Below are 16,979 nucleotides of genomic sequence, written 5' to 3'. Positions count from 1 at the left end.
CCAGCTTTCATAAATGGCTGGCTGAAATGGTTGCTGCCCTCAAGCTCGAAAGGATTCGTTTTTCTAGAGTGGATGCTTCTAAAAAATTTGATAAAGTCTGGGGCCCCTTCATTAGGCATCTTTCTAAGGCAAGGCAAGGCAAGTTTATTTATATAGCACATTTCATACACAATGGCAATTCAAAGTGCTTTACATAGAAGAAATAAAAATAATAAAAATAAATAAGAATAATTAAAACAGTTTAGAAAAATAAAATAAAATACAGTTCTTATAAATTTTTTTTAAAAAGAATATTATTATAGATCTTTCCTTCAAAAGGATTCCCTTAAGACTTAAATCTTTCAACCTTCTTTTAACCTTCAATCTTCTTACAACTTCCATCTATCAACTTTCCTTTAATTTTCTTTTCTCCCTCATTTACTCGCACGTTCTTTTCACTTTCTTTAGCACTGCGTTCACATTCTTTCTCAGAATACTGTTCTACTTTCAAACCCATATTCTAAGAGTTTAATTCTTTTTGAGCCTATATGTAATATGGATAACTTCTCTCTTTTATCTCTTCACTCCATTGTTAATGCTTTGTTTAAGTTTATGTATGGCCTTAAGGTGTAATTACTCTTTCTATCTGGTGCGGGTTGGGTGGGGAGGTGTTCTTTCTTTTCTTTTTTTTCTTATTTTCTTCTTTTTTTCTCTCCTTTGTTTATTTTATGTATAACATACTTTTTGTATACATTTTGTGCAACTTTGTTTGTGTGTTTGTATAAATAAATAAAAATAAAATTATTTAATAAAAGAAAAAAAAAGAAATAATCTTACTTTTTCTAGATTATACTGCTGCAGAAAGGATCCGGCTCTTTTCAGAAACTTGTTTACTGACCGACTGTAAATAAAAGAGAATTATATATTTCTGATTCAGAAAGTATGCTGCTATATTTCTGCCGCTGCCCTCTCCCTAATTCTTCATTCCCTTCAGGTCTGCATCATCAAAAGCGGTTGTTAAGAAAAGTGCTGAGCTGAATTTTTGTACCAGTTGTGCACAACAGTGTTTTAAATTAGAATAAAGTCAAATGCGCCTTTAGCCCCATTGTATTCTGCAGCCTATGCTAGGCTTAAGAATAGGCCTATGGGTCGCGTCAAAAAAGAAAAAAGAAAAAAGGTTGCTCTTGAAAAAGTTTGAAAACCACTGTGCAGCTAGACCCTCCCTAGCGTCGCCCATGGCCCTAATAAACAAGGAGTTACCGAGGGAGAGACAGACAGGTGGAGCAACTGAACCAATAATCACCAAACACCAGACGTCATTTGGACGTTGTTTTGTAGGGCTAAATCAAGTGGCCGACTTGATGTAGCCCAAAAAACAACGTCCAAATGACGTCTGGTGTTTGGTAAGATGGGCACAAGGAAACACACATGACAAGCCATGTGCTCACAACAAACATGACTAAAACAAGCACATGGCTTGTGATTGTTCTTACACAAAACGAGACATGAACACAACTATGAGAAAACTCATATGCCGCCTGTTCACAAAAAACACGAATGCATGCAGCCAGTGAAAAAAATCCAGCTGCATGCTATACTGCACAAGACAAAAACGAACAAAAAAAAAACGTGTGCTACACAAAACAACAACATTTTGGCCTCTTGGCCTGGCCGATGAAAACAAACCTAAGCGCTCACAAAACACAAGAAAAAATTTGGGTAAAATATGGACCAACCCCAAACGTTGGTTTAACCCACTCTGAGTTCAAAACTTTTGAAAAATGAAACATTAGTATAAAGAGTAAATGAAAGAATAATAATACAGTACAGAAGAGGAAAAACAAAAAAACAAGTCAAAACAAATCAATGAATAATTCACTCCAGTTACACAAGCATAAGCTGCGGAAAATAAGATGTATGTGTGCTTCTTGCAAACTTGCCTTAACCTGTCCTTGGATAATTCCAAGGCCAGTTATTTACCTTGTAAGGAGTTGCTGCAATGTAATGACAGCCCCAAACTCTTACGACAGCCCAATGACAGGGAGCGTATAAAAGGCTTTATTTGCTGTCTCTTGGGGCCGCAATTCAGGTGAAGACCTACAGGCATTTCTGTTATTTTTTCCTTTATGAATTTATTGTCTTTGTATTATTTAGATTTTTTCTTAAGTAAAGCGAAACCATTCTGCGGTGATTCGAAAAAGTTCAAAACAAGACTCTTGTCTTTTTTCCCAGATTTTCCCTAGAAATGTTTTATTTTGCTGTAGTTTAGATATTGATACTAGCAAACGCCCAGTGCAACCGAATCCAGGACTGAGTTGGTTTAAGGACACCGCCGAGTAGCCTGAAACAACATCTAGCATCTTTAACCTGCAGGTGAGAACAATGTATGATTGTAACAGGATTATTCTAAATTCTAGTATTATTAGTATTACATAACCCCTATGCAAAATCCCACAGTGTGTTAGCAAATGGAAAATTACTATTGGTGGAAAAATAGGAAGCCCCGCCCCTTTGTGGGTTGCTCAGAAAGAAAATATTAGCAGAGTGATGAGATGTGTTGCAGTGCAGATGCAGAGAAGAGAAGTTTGATCTGATTTTAGAGAGGTAGTGAATTGAACTCTAAAAGATAATGAGGATTGTCATGAACACTGGAACAATTATATTTGAAGCTGTATTTCATCAGGTGTGAACTTGTATCTCGTGAGTGTCTATTCAGGGCTGCGTTTCCCAAAAGCATCGTTAAACAACTATGGTCACAACAAGTACCATCTTTATCAGCAGTTCAACGAGTATCGATGTTTCCCAAAAACAACTAGTGACAAGTAGTCCAGTCATTTTATGAAAAAAGGTTGAACGAATGGCAACAGAAGCAAACTCAACTGATTTTGTATCCTCAATATGTCCTGAGTAAGGAAAAAAAAAGTCCCGAAGAATCCCATTGGGGAAAGTTTCGAAAAAGACCCAAATATAGCCTATTCATACGCATATTCATTCTTTTTCTCACGTGAATAGGGTAAATATTTTAACCTTCAGATATCACCATGAAAATGACTGAGTTGATTAATTACATCAAGACAAAGAAAAAATGTATTACAAGTTTTTTTGAAATTGTTTGTTAACATGGACAAACGGTGCATAATCTAATTACGTATGTGCTAATTTGCATAAATACCAGAACAGATCTAAACATTGGGTATAGCCAGGGGAAAATGTCTTGTTGAATCTTGTTGACACATAACAGTAAAATACTTAATGTTAAAGTCTGAATGGAACCCATTTAGGCTACCCATGAGCATTAATACATAGAGGCAGGAATGAGGACTTTAAACCAGCCTTTATTAATTATTATTGCAGAGATGGGGTTTAGGGCTGGGTCCGTGGGACTGTTTCTGGGGATTCACTTTTTATTTTACCTACCTTTTGTCTTCTGCATTCTCCTTACCATCGTCTCCTGTTCTTCCCTCAGACTCGTCCCCAGAAACAGTCCCACGGACCCAGCCCCAAACCCAATCTCTTAATAATTAATAAAGGCTGGTTTCTAAAGTACTTCTTCCTGCCTCTATGTAGTAATGCTCATGGGTAGCCTAAATGGGTTCCATTCAGACCTTAACATTAAGTATTTTACTGTTATGTGTCAACAAGATTCAACAAGACATTTTCCCCTGGCTATACCCAATGTTTAGATCTGTTGTGGTATTTATGCAAATTAGCACATACGTAATTAGATTATGCACCGTTTGTCCATGTTAACAAACAATTTCAAAAAACTTGTAATACATATTTTGTTTGTCTTGATGTAAGTAATCAACTCAGTATTTTTCATGGTGATATCTAAAGGTTAAAAATTTTACCCTATTCACGTGAACCCTATATCTGGTGTAGTGCTAACTACACATTAATTGCACAGATTTTAACATAAATAAATACATAATATTCAATTAAAATAAACATGATTAAGACTTATTCATGATTCTTTATTTATACATGGCATACATTTTAGGTTGTATATAGATTAATCCTTATTAAAGTTAAAAAAAGCTCTTTAGTTAAGAGAAGTAAGTGTTTTTCTCTATTACCTCTGTTCTTTTATTAACTTTACTGAAAGAAAGCATTATTGGCTGCTGTCTCTTTAAAACCAGCCGCTGACAGAGCCTCATTCTCTCACAACTCTTTGCCTTCATTTATGACTTTATTTAACTAATTTAAGACTGCTCAGACTGCTCTTATGAGGATACTCGACAAAACTGACATTTTGGCATAATTGCGTGTGTTAATGCCATCTCTCTCATGTTCGTCCATCCTCGGGATGCTGCTGTTCTCTCGGCGATGATGTCCATGACAGCTAGGACTTGGAAGCCTTGGTAATCTGAAACACAAGAAGACGACAGCCAGAAGGTGCACAGTAATATGCTTGATACTTATAGTGGTGAGGGCGGGACTCGGGAGGGTTGCGAGCAGTTTGAGCATGCTTACCGAGCAGTGGTGCCTCACGGGCGAAATTTCCTATGTTCGTGTCCTGTTCAATTTCTGTATATTTCATACCTGTTAGACAGGAAGGGCACAGGTAAATATTACATTTATTTTGGGGTTTTTTACGTGAGGATTGTTTTAAGTTCACTTACATTATAAAAGTTGTTATAATTTTCAAAAGAAAAAAATTATTTTCATAGAGACATCAGTAGCTAATTAATATCAGTGATACTGGCCTTCATTCATAAAAAGATGCCATTAAACAATTATTTAAAATATACTGTATTTATGTTGTTTCTACATTAAAGTGGAAATTGAGTCTCACATTATTTACATTTTATTTACACACAAAACTTTGGTGTACATTTTTGACTTTATAAAATGATTTTCTCAAGTCTTGGCAATCAGCGCCTAAACAATAAAGAAAGTATGACATATTTCTCTTATACATAGTTTAGTAGCCTACTATATTATTTTTGGCAGAATTTTTCATTATAATCAACTTAATTATTTCCTGGATTTGGATCACCATAGTCCATAGGTATGTAAATAAAGGAAATGGGTGCGAAAACATTTCCCCCCATTTTGTGTCCACCACACTTCTCAAACCAAAGTTACACCCTTGTATATCCTCCCAGAGTCCCCGTCTGATATAGAATGGTAGTGGGTGGAGCGGTTTGACAGCTGATCGCAGCCTATGCCTACATGGCCTGTCTGAACTAACGCTGCGCTCAATTTTTTTGTTTGCATGACATGTGGACTCAATAAATCCTTATCTTGATCCAAATAAGCAAGCTGACATTCAGTACAACCTGTGTCTTTTATTTAGAATACATACAAGTGTCATTTACGTCTTTTAGTTTGTCAAGAGATTGAAAGCACCGTTTTTGAAGAGTGCGCATGTGTGAACATGCTCTAGTATACAAGAACAAGCCAATGATTGAATCTGGAAATAAAGCAAGATAACTGAGAAAAAAGAGAATTAGTGCTCAGATGCCATGTCTGTAATTTATAGCAAAACATCTAGCATTAATTCCATCTTGAACAGATTCATTAAAAGTCGTTATTACTCCAATACCTGCGTGACATCTGAGCGGCAACCTTTCAGTCTCTCTCTTGAAGCCACACGGAAGTGACTTCAGTTCACCGACCGGCTGCAGAAGAGAGTCAATCCCATAGACCCACATGTTAACCCTCTGAGGTCTGAGGGGTTTTTGGGGTCCTTGAGATGTTCTGACATGCCCTGACATTTGTGCTTTTTTCAGTTGCTTATAAACATATTAATGGCAAAGGTATAATTACACTCTATTTAGCACAAACAGGGCTACCATAATATGTGAGCAACATGCATGTACATGTTTGTATTTTTGAGAGAATAATGTTTATGCATGGTTATTGAAAAAACTAAAAACTAAAGTTTCTGAAATAAGGCCACAAAACACATACTAAATACGTGTCAATAAGACTTTTGACTAATTGATGTCTTTGCCTAGAGTTTTTTCTTCAAAATGATGTGAAAATCATCCTGCCCTTATCATTCACATAACACAATACATTGATTTAAATCTTGTAAAACACTTTTTGTTTGTAAAGGCAATATGCGCAAGGGGCGTCAACCATTCAACAGCATCATGCATATGTAGTGGTTCACACCTGAGGAGACAATGGGGCCCGCATACTTAATGAGCCATTCATTCAGGTGTGTCACCTATAGCCACAAGAAAGAATGCAAGAGCAATATATATACAGTATATATATATATATATATATATATATATATATATATATATATATATATATATATATATTCTACCAAATTGGTTCACAGTTGGAAGCATGTCAATTTTTTTTTTTTTTTTTACAAATTTTGCTTGCAAATTGTATAATATCCAAGGAAAACATGTCTATTAATTGTGCAGTTAATTCTCATACTGTATTTTCAGTTTTGGAATATGTATCCTCTCCCCAAATTTGTCAATAATAAAACACAATAAAAATTATTTAAAGAAAATGCTTATATTTACCTTTTAAAATTTGTTTACATCTACCTTGTAAATATATATTTTTTTATTAAAAAGGTTACAATTACAACAACAATTGAAGTGTAATCTTTCTTTGTAAAAACTAAAGTATACATTTTATCATACATATTTCAAACTTCGAATATAGCCTACATTGACAAAACATACTATATTTAACATATTAGCAAAAATTGGCAAACAAAAGCTTATTTGAGGTGGCAGATATTTTACAGTAAAAATGTGTAATCTATCCAAAACTAATCAACGAAATGTTGTCTTTCATATGTCTGTAACATAGGTCTTTCGTTTTTATTATAAGGAATATAAATGTTAATTTGCAGTTTAATACGTTGCTTATACAAATACATTTTATTTCAACATATTTCAATCGATTTTACTCAGTATAGCAAAATAGTTTGCTAAAAGCAGATCATTTATTCACACACAGAAACGCAATTCAAATTTAAACCGTCTTTTTGCGAGTTGTGGTAAACAGCGCATCTCTGCGTTCATTCATTCACACAGAAACGCGATTTACTTGAGAATGAAAAAAAAAACTTACTACATTATTCCATCCGTTGCTCCTCGAAATACCAGCACTTCTGAGGTAAGTTTTCCATTATTATTATTCCTCACAGCGCTGCGAGACAGTGTAGACGACTACACTTATCTGAATAAACTTGATGTGTTTTCTCGAGCTGATATGTGGGCGTTCACAGTTTGTATGGGATCGTCTCAGTCATTTGCGTTTGAATAGCGCGCGCTCTCCGTGGGCGTGGCCGATTATAACGTAATGAGATGAGATGAGCTCGACTGGAATCGCTCTCTTTTAATACAGATTTCACAAGATGAAGATATTTGTTTTTTATATAAATTACTTCATTTAAAAGACGAGAATTCAAGCTTCATGCCTGTGTCTTTGTATGCCTGTTTGACTGAGTATTCGCTCAGTTATTGTTCATTTTCGGACGCGTTTCAGAATGGACTTCACTGGCAGAGAGAAGGCAGAACTCGCTTCGTGTTTATTTTTCTTTATTTGGCAAAAAGCACAACACTTTGTTTTTATTGTGAGTATACACAAAAATAATACACATTTAACAGAATCGATTGATGTATGAAACTCCTATGGAAAATCAAAGTCAACAGAGTATTTATGAGTTTCTTTTACATTGATAAAAAAAAAGCGAGCTGGTATCGCCGGCGATACCGTAGACCTCAGGGGGTTAAAATGCCCAAATTTACAGCAGAAAAAATTTGTTTTCAGCCTGGTGCAACAATTGGTTTTGGTCTATAAAGGTAATTTTACCCTTCATGACAACTGTGAGGAAGGTGAATTTTTTATAACTCATTCGTTTACATTTTATTAAGCCGTAAAGTTCTGCATAATTAAAGGCGTGGTCACTTGAGTGACAGGTGGATTGCCGCTGATGTCACTTTGGGGTTAAAAAATGCTCTTCTGAAACACTACGGGTGACGTCACGGACACTACGTTCACATTTTTTTACAGTCTATGCCATGGTGACATCATCAACCAACGTGGTTGAACGACCAATTTGTGACAATACGGTTTTGGGAAACCGTCGTGACTAGCTAGTTGATTTCTTCAACGATGCATCGCACTGTGATAGTTAAGCAGCGAGTTACGTCGTTGTACCGGAAACACACCCCAGAATGACTTATGATCAGCAACCTTTTTATTTTGGGTATGTCATTTATGCCCCACTTGCCAAAATGGGGGGTGTCTGGTAAGGGGTTAATTTACCTCACTGTCACAAGGAAACTTGAGCTTGAACAGCACAGCAGTTTTATCAGAAACCAATCCCATCTCTTCTCATACTGTAATATTATAACCACCCTCAGATCCTTTATATATCTCGGATCAGCAGCTGGACTTCACTTGGTTTGGAGCAACGAAGAGCGAGATGGCAAGTGCAGTCCCAGGCAGCAAAAGGCCCAGAGACCCCTCTGTTCAGGTCAGACATTATATTTAACATTATTTATGATACAGTAGATACTGAATTATGAAATATTGACTACTCCACTATCCAGTTTATATTTAAAGGGCACCAATTATGCCCCTTTTTACAAGATGTAATATTGGTCTTGGGTGTTCCCAGAATGCATTTGTGAAGTTTCAGCACAAAATACCCCACAGTTAATTTATTATAACCATTTGAAAATGTCATTTTTGGGGCCTGTTTTAAAAAGAGCTGTTTTGGAGTGTACCACCTTAAATGTTAATGAGCTGCATTTCCCCGCCCTGCTGGACCCAGATGATGAAGAGACACGAATGAGAACGGACTAAACGTCTCGGAATGGTTATTTGATACATTTATGTACTTACAAAGTTTTAATCGCGTCTATGGAGCGAATTATGTGCCATAATTTAACAAACAAATCCAGCATTTTGCAAACAAACTCAATCTACTTCGCAAAGGAAAACTCGACTCGCAAACAAACTCAATCTACTTCGCAAAGGAAAACTCGACTCGCAAACAAACTCGATCCGCTTTGCAAAGGAAATCTCGACTCGCAAACAAAAAGAAACCAATGTGCAAGCACAAAGGTCACAAATGCGTCCAGGCAGATTTTCTCACAAATGCGTGCAGGCAGATTTTCTCACAAATGTGTCCTGGCAGATTTTCTCACGAATGCGTCCAGGCAGATTTTCTCACAAATGCAGTTGAGCAACTTCCTCTTCTAAAACAGTAGATGGCGCTAAACTATAGGCTAATTTAGTGCTAGTCTCCCAGGAGAAGCACTGATTTGAAACTTGCCTTTGCCTACAGCTGAGGAAAATGACCGGTGAACGGGTGTGTTTCTGTCTTATTTGATCTATAATTAACCTTTTTGAGGTTTTCTCTTGCCAAACGTTTATTGCATATCTAGACAGAAATCCACATTAGCACTTAGTAGCACTTCACTCTAGGATCGGGGAATCTATAAGCTGAAAGCTCTGCCATCTTGTTGCTTTTTGTCATTTTTTTCTGCATCGGACTCATGCGAAATTACTAAATTAGTGATTATGTCTACACTTGAATGAATCTATTTCTTTCGTTCTCCATAAATTAATGAGAACATTTCATTTAATTGAAAGGAGGCTCCCACTTATTTATTTATTTAGCCTAGTTGGAATTCAGTCAGCTTAACAATTAATGTAATAAAATAATTAATGCAAAAAAAAACTAAAAACAAACAAAAAAAAACAATATACAATTGTTTCTTATCTTGCCTGTGACGTAGCCTATGCAGTGCCCAAATTATTATTTTGGACACACAAATGAAACCCGCCGCTCAATTAAATGAAATGTTCTCATTCATTTATGGAGAACGAAAGAAATAGATTCGTTCAAGTGTAGACATAATCACTAATTTATGGTGCTAATGTGGATTTCTGTCTAGATATGCAATAAACGTTTGGCAAGAGAAAACCTCAAAAAGGTTAATTATAGATCAAATAAGACAGAAACACACCCGTTCACCGGTCATTTTCCTCAGCTGTAGGCAAAGGCAAGTTTCAAATCAGTGCTTCTCCTGGGAGACTAGCGCTAAATTAGCCTATAGTTTAGCGCCATCTACTGTTTTAGAAGAGGAAGTTGCTCAACTGCATTTGTGAGAAAATCTGCCTGGATGCATTTGTGAGAAAATCTGCCTGGACGCATTTGTGAGAAAATCTGCCTGGACGCATTTGTGAGAAAATCTGCCTGGACGCATTTGTGAGAAAATCTGCCTGCACGCATTTGTGACCTTTGTGCTTGCACATTGCTTTCTGTTTGTTTGCGATGATTTCCTTTGCGAAGTAGATTGAGTTTGTTTGCAAAATGCTGGATTTGTTTGTTAAATTATGGCACATATTTCGCTCCATACGCGTCCCCTTTGCAATTATGGATGTGCAACACACACACACGAACTGTGATAACGTTCGCGCAATTTTTTTAAACTACACACACACACACACACACACACACATATACTGTGATAACGTTTGCTAAGTACAAACGATTTATTTATTTTTTTCTTAAGGGGAGGGAGATAGACGTTTATATACTGTCTATGGAGATAGAGCAGACCTTAATTTATTTACATTTGTAATTGCTGCAAAAACGATAGCCTACGTGACATAAAACTGTCTGACGTTGTTTGTTGAGACATCTATGACGACGACAATAAATAGCTTTAGACGCATTTGTTGTTGAACTGGCTGACATCGATTGAAATGACTATTTGCTCAAAAATCATAAAATACACTTACTTCTGGAGGTGACGTTGAATCGCGAACTGTAGGCAATGATCCACACTTGATTAACTTTGACCCTCGTTCACTAAACAGTCAGTCAGAAAATGAAGGAAGTTTAAGTGGCGCCGTTTCTTCATAAATAAAATCCATCCGCTGCGTTTTCAGTGGCTCTGATGTCAGTGAAGACTACTATGTCCATTCTTAAATTCCACAACAGAACACCTAAGTTACACTTCTTATGAGACATTACACACCGGCTGTCGTTGAAACAATGGAGGATGCAGATCACCGAGGGCGGGGTCTATGCCAAAACCAGACTGTCAATCAAACCGCGTCGGTGGGGCTTAGCGCATTTCTACGTCACAGTGCGGGAAATCTAGAACAGGGCGTTCTGAGACAGTGCTTGTGATTTATTGAGATAGTAAAAAAAACTACTGGGTGGATTTTTATCATTCTAGGGTGGTTTTGCTCACACACTGCCAACACACATTTATGTTCAAACACCATGTAAAAGTGAATTTTGCATAATAGGTGCCCTTTAATGGTACCATGCAAGCACACCGTTTATTTGCTACGCATTATACTTTTCATCTTTGTAATACTTTAAAATAACTAACAAACATTTATATAATGCTTAACAGATTATTAGTATACAGTATATTCACATAGCTAGATTAATATACAGTATATTCACATAGCTAAAAGTATAAGATTAAGTGCTAGTTAATTTTTACAAATGAACTTATTAAACATTACATAATGATTAACAGATCACTGTTTTTAATGGAAATTGAAATGCTTACAAATCTCATTAAACTTTCAATTCATATGATCAACCACTTATAAAAATCTACAAATGATTTTAAAATAAATTATACAATGATTAAAAGCGTATTTGTTCCATTTGTTGTACATCTGAATGCTAAATGTGGTAACACTTTCTATGAAGTCTGTATTTATAATGCATTATAAGGGTATTCTTAATGCTTTATAATATATAAATAATGCCTTATAAACAACCTTATTATTAAATGTTGTGTCATCTTATGAATAATCATAACACCAGTTACAATACATTATAATGCTTACCTAATTGGGGTTATAACTTTTAAGAGTACAATGTATTATAACACCAGATGAATCCTGCATTTATAATGCATTATAAGGGTATTCTTGATGCATTATAATACACGCATAATGCCCTATAAACAACCTAATAATGTGTTGTATCATCTCACGAATAATCATAACAGTTGTAATAATACTTACCTATTTGTGGGTATAACTATTAATAATATGATGTTTTAAAACACACAATGTACATAATTTTATCCACTTAAGTTATAATAGATTATATTATATATCCCACAGTTTCATATCTTGACATTGTTTACTTAAGATCTGCACAGTATCATACTACATCTTATACTTTGCTTAAAGCGTAAAGCGACAAAACAAAGTATTCTTCTAAAGCGCTTTATAATGTGGTCATAATATTTATAAGTGGTCTTTGTCTGCTTTAAGTAAAGTAACAAGTCTTCTTTTAAAAATCCATTATATATCATAAAGTGGTTACAAGACATTTGATTAGAAATTTTTGTATTTGCTTTGAACATTTTTATTGCAATACTTAGAAAATAAAATGTGTTCCATATGTAAAAATCAACAAAACAATATTGTATTGTTTTAAACGTACAAGTTTCCGGTGAGATTAAAGGGTTAGTTGACCCAAAAATAAAAATTCTGTCATATTTTACTCTCCTGACCAAGCGTTAATATGTGTTGAGTTGGGAGGGAGAACGTATTGGTTCTTTCACTGACCAAATTGCTTAATAAGTGTGTTCTGTCTCTTCATCAGGAGTTAAAGGTCAGGTTTTTGATCAATATACCCTTGAAGGTGGATTCAGTGGATGAGGCACAGAGAAGATGTCGTTATCTACTCGATGCTCTTAATAACGGCTTTGAGGAACAGGATAAGAAATTTATGAAGGACAAGAATGGTAAAGACGTGCTGGAAGACGTAGCCGTGATTTTTGGCATGAATGGAAAACACAGCCCAGAACTAGTTCAGGTCCTGAAGAAGCTCGAGACCTTCAGGCACGACTGTAAAATCAAGTATTCAATAATCACGTACACCTGGGGAAGTGGAGGAACAATAGCAAAAGATGAGACTGAGCCACCGTACCAGAGTATTAGAGAGCGTCTGAAAGATGACGCAGCTACTGCAAAACTTGTGGAGGAGTTGAGGGGGAAAGATCGAAGTTGCCTGGTTTACTTCAGTTTCGTTGATAGCGATACTATCAGTTTCAACTCCATCTACAGTGAATACTTACAAATTGTGAGAGAGGAGCTGAGAAAAGACTCCATCCCACCCACCGTGATGTCGACTGGTTATGAGTTCCACAGCGGTAGCGAGTTTCACATTGCGAGTTGGCTGGACCGCTGGATTCGCGTAGCCGTGGCAAAGGAACATCCTCTCCTTGTCTATTACCCAGAGCCCAACTTCTGCGTTCTGGTGCCTGACAGACTCAACACCATTACAGAGAGTTTCATCGACAAAAAAAGAAAGAAAATGGAGTCTCCTGTTCTGATCACCCAGGTCAAGACACGTGCCAATTTTAAAGCTGTGTTTCCCGACAGAAAACCTATCATCATCGATATTCCGGACAGATTTGAGCTAAGTCCCGGTGGCCTGAAGACGGGACAGTCCGCTCTGGGTGGGATGAATTTGGCAAAGGGTGCAAACTGTTGTGGGTTGCTCATAAATGATCAAACATTTATTAAAGAGGCACTCACAAATGAAAGCAAAAAGCAGAAAGGAATTGCCGGACGTAACAGAGGGTTCATCATGAACTTATATTATGCTGAAAGTGAACAGGAATTCAATGAGCTGAGTAAGAGAAATCCGTACATCCTTGCAGATGGCAAAGCTGCCACAGTAATAGTCGATGCTGTTAGAGAAGCAAGAGAATTCCGTATGTTTGTTGAAGAATTTGATGAAAAGCTAAAATGTCAGTAATTGAAAAGAGTAAAGACATTAACATGTTGGCTTGGAGACATCTGGCTGTAATTTGTAGCTAAATTCTAGTATTATATAGTGTAGTAGTATAGTGATATAAGTAATGAAAATACATAGGGATAATAATTTTAAACACTCACCTGAAATTTTTTTATTCCTGAATCAAAAATTCCTGAATCAAAATAGCTATTTTTAGGTAGTTTTTGCCTTTACTAATTTCATATTTAATAATTACGAGTGTACATGCTAACATGATACAATTTGCTTATTTTACTCCGTGTTTAAGATCTGAATCAGGAACGCCCACAATAATTAGGGCCTGTTTTTATGTAAATGATTTGCGCATAATCTGCTAATGAAGCTGGAGTTTGATGCTGTATGACATTTTTATGAATAGTGTGTAGCCTATGTTGTGCCTGATGTATGGATCATAAATAACAAATAAATGACGCTTAATCAAATGTGTACTTATTAAAGTGGCATCAAATGATGTTTGGTTTTGGTCCGTTGAATAATTAAAATATAAATACATTCTGAAGTATATTTACTCTTTTACATTTATTTCCCAAGTGATTTCAGTTGTTTGTTGTTGACAGCAGAATTAGACACTTGTTCATGGACACTTACTCAACTGTGGGAGAGGATCTGAGGGGTTTTGCTGAAAGTGCTTGTCTTATAAATAATGCCAAACTACAAGAAAGGAAAATTGTGCATGATGGGGTCAGAAAAAGGGATGTAAGAACTGATTTTCCTGCTAAGACAAAAAAGCAATAAAGCAATAAAACGCACCCTGGACAGAAGATCGAGAGCACAGGACATTCTCTTGTCCAAACTTATCTCCTTGTATATATATATGCTCTCCTTCCTCAAGTCACTGTAATTTTTGTCACATTTTGCAAAAGCTCATTTTCTTTTTTTGATCAGTCAGTTTCTGTCTTTGTCCCTTCTCATTTATGAATTCCTTTTCCAACCAAAAATTATTTCTTATGCCTTTTGTTAGTTCTAGTGCCTGCCTTAATTTTTCCTCTTCTCTTTGCCTTCTACTCCACCTCCTATATTTATCTTTTTCATAATCGGTAAGTCCGTCCCACATTTATTCTCTCTTCGTTTTTAAACTTCTTGAAGAGAAAGAAAAACTTTATCAGTTGTCAATATTTCCTTATTCCCCTCTACCTTCTGTGGTTCTTCACTTCACATACAATTGTGCTTATTTTAATTCACTCTTCATTCATACACCCGGGATTTCAATCACACACTTTCATTCATTCATTGGATATCTTTTTGTTATAAATGCAAAAGCAATATTTGCTTGCTCAGTTCTTACTTAGCAAAGGCTGTGTTTCCTTGTCTGGATCGCACCACCTACAGTCTGGCAAATGACCAAACAATCGACAAGGCCAGCTTCTTGGAATATTTTTTGTTCTTTGATACTTATATCTTTGTGTTCTTTTTTCACTCATTTGTTTGTCACCATCCATCCAATTTGAATAACTTTTGTCCTTATATTGGTTTCTTAATCAAATCTTCTGCTTAGTCTCTGCTAAATTTGATTTTCACTTGCAGCTTAGCAAACTATAAATCTTATTGACTTGTTAGGTACCTTTTTGACAACAAGCCCAAAATAATCTGGTCACACGCCCAGACCTGGCAGTATGCCTGGACCGGACAGCTGGTACCCCCTCCTCTCTGCTCCTTCAGATTCTCTTGTAGTACAATAATGATAATTTTATATCTTCCATTCAGTTTTGGTTCAGATCACTTATTTCAGCTTATTCTTTTTCTTCAATAAAAACTTGTTAGCAACTTTTTTAGACAATTCTCTTTTTGCCTATATATATATATTAAATTTTCATACAGTTTTAGTTCAAATCACTTATTTCTTGAAACAACGCTCTTTTCTTTTTTTTCTTTTTTTTTTCTTTTATAAAAAAGAACTTATTAGCAATTCTTTCTTCAAACAATGCTTTCTTCACATATATATTTTTAATACTCTCTTTGTTCTCTCTCTGCACTTCTCTCTGTACTACTGATAGCGCACTAAGAATAAACTAGCAATACGCCCGGACCGGACAGCTTGGCAGCACGCCCGGACCGGCCAGACGACACCCTCCTTCTCTGCTCTTCTCCTAAAGATGTTCCTGCAGTACAATCTAGTAATGATCTTATATCTCCTGATCACTTTTAGTTTAAATCACTGGTTTTAGCTTGTTCTCTTTTCTACAATAAAAACTCATTGGTAACTATTATTTGAAGCACTACACTCTTCACAATTATATATATATTTAATACTCTCTCTCTACTCTCTCTGCACTCCTGTAGATCTCTCCTCCTAGAGACAAACAAACAGTGTGCACCTTTTAACGCACTCACTTCACACTTTTTGCGTTTAAGACAAACAAACAGACATGTGACGCAATCTCCACGTCACTGTAGCGTACTTCATACGCTACACGCACTTCTGCGTTTTAAGACAAACAAACATATATGTGACGCAATCTCCACGTCACTGTGACACAATCTCCATGTCACTATAGCGCACTTCTTACGCTTTTAGACAAACAAACATATATGTGACGCAATCTCCACGTCACTGTGACACAATCTCCATGTCACTATAGCGCACTTCTTACGCTTTTAGACAAACAAACATATATGTGACGCAATCTCCACATCACTGTGACACAATCTCCATGTCACTATAGCGCACTTCTTACGCTTTTAGACAAACAAACATATATGTGACGCAATCTCCACGTCACTGTGACACAATCTCCATGTCACTATAGCGCACTTCTTACGCTTTTAGACAAACAAACATATATGTGACGCAATCTCCACGTCACTGTGACACAATCTCCATGTCACTATAGCGCACTTCTTACGCTTTTAGACAAACAAACATATATGTGACGCAATCTCCACGTCACTGTGACACAATCTCCATGTCACTATAGCGCACTTCTTACGCTTTTAGACAAACAAACATATATGTGACGCAATCTCCACGTCACTGTGACACAATCTCCATGTCACTATAGCGCACTTCTTACGCTTTTAGACAAACAAACATATATGTGACGCAATCTCCACGTCACTGTGACACAATCTCCATGTCACTATAGCGCACTTCTTACGCTTTTAGACAAACAAACATATATGTGACGCAATCTCCACGTCACTGTGACACAATCTCCATGTCACTATAGCGCACTTCTTACGCTTTTAGACAAACAAACATATATGTGACGCAATC

At 36.2% G+C, this 16,979-nt stretch overlaps 1 protein-coding gene across 2 annotated transcripts; it reads left to right on the top strand.

Moving 5' to 3' along the window:
* The first annotated feature begins 819 nt into the window (after window positions 1–819).
* Window positions 820–14,264, top strand: LOC309497022 (uncharacterized protein). Of its 2 annotated transcripts, XM_082167276.1 has the most exons (4): window positions 820–2,352; window positions 4,322–4,374; window positions 8,331–8,443; window positions 12,566–14,264. In XM_082167276.1, the coding sequence occupies exons 3-4, from the start codon at window positions 8,393–8,395 to the stop codon at window positions 13,724–13,726; spliced, it is 1,212 nt and encodes a 403-aa protein (XP_082023402.1). In that variant the 5' UTR covers window positions 820–2,352; window positions 4,322–4,374; window positions 8,331–8,392; the 3' UTR covers window positions 13,727–14,264. The 2 variants fall into 2 exon arrangements, with proteins under 2 accessions (XP_082023402.1, XP_082023401.1); XM_082167275.1 differs by lacking the exon at window positions 4,322–4,374.
* Window positions 14,265–16,979: the final 2,715 nt, after the last annotated feature.

This window comes from Leuciscus leuciscus (assembly GCF_965113295.1).
Source record: "Leuciscus leuciscus genome assembly, chromosome: 4".
Classification (NCBI taxonomy): Eukaryota; Metazoa; Chordata; class Actinopteri; order Cypriniformes; family Leuciscidae; genus Leuciscus; species Leuciscus leuciscus.
The sequence above is the reverse complement of the archived record's forward strand: the minus strand, read 5'-3'. Positions and strand labels throughout refer to the sequence as shown.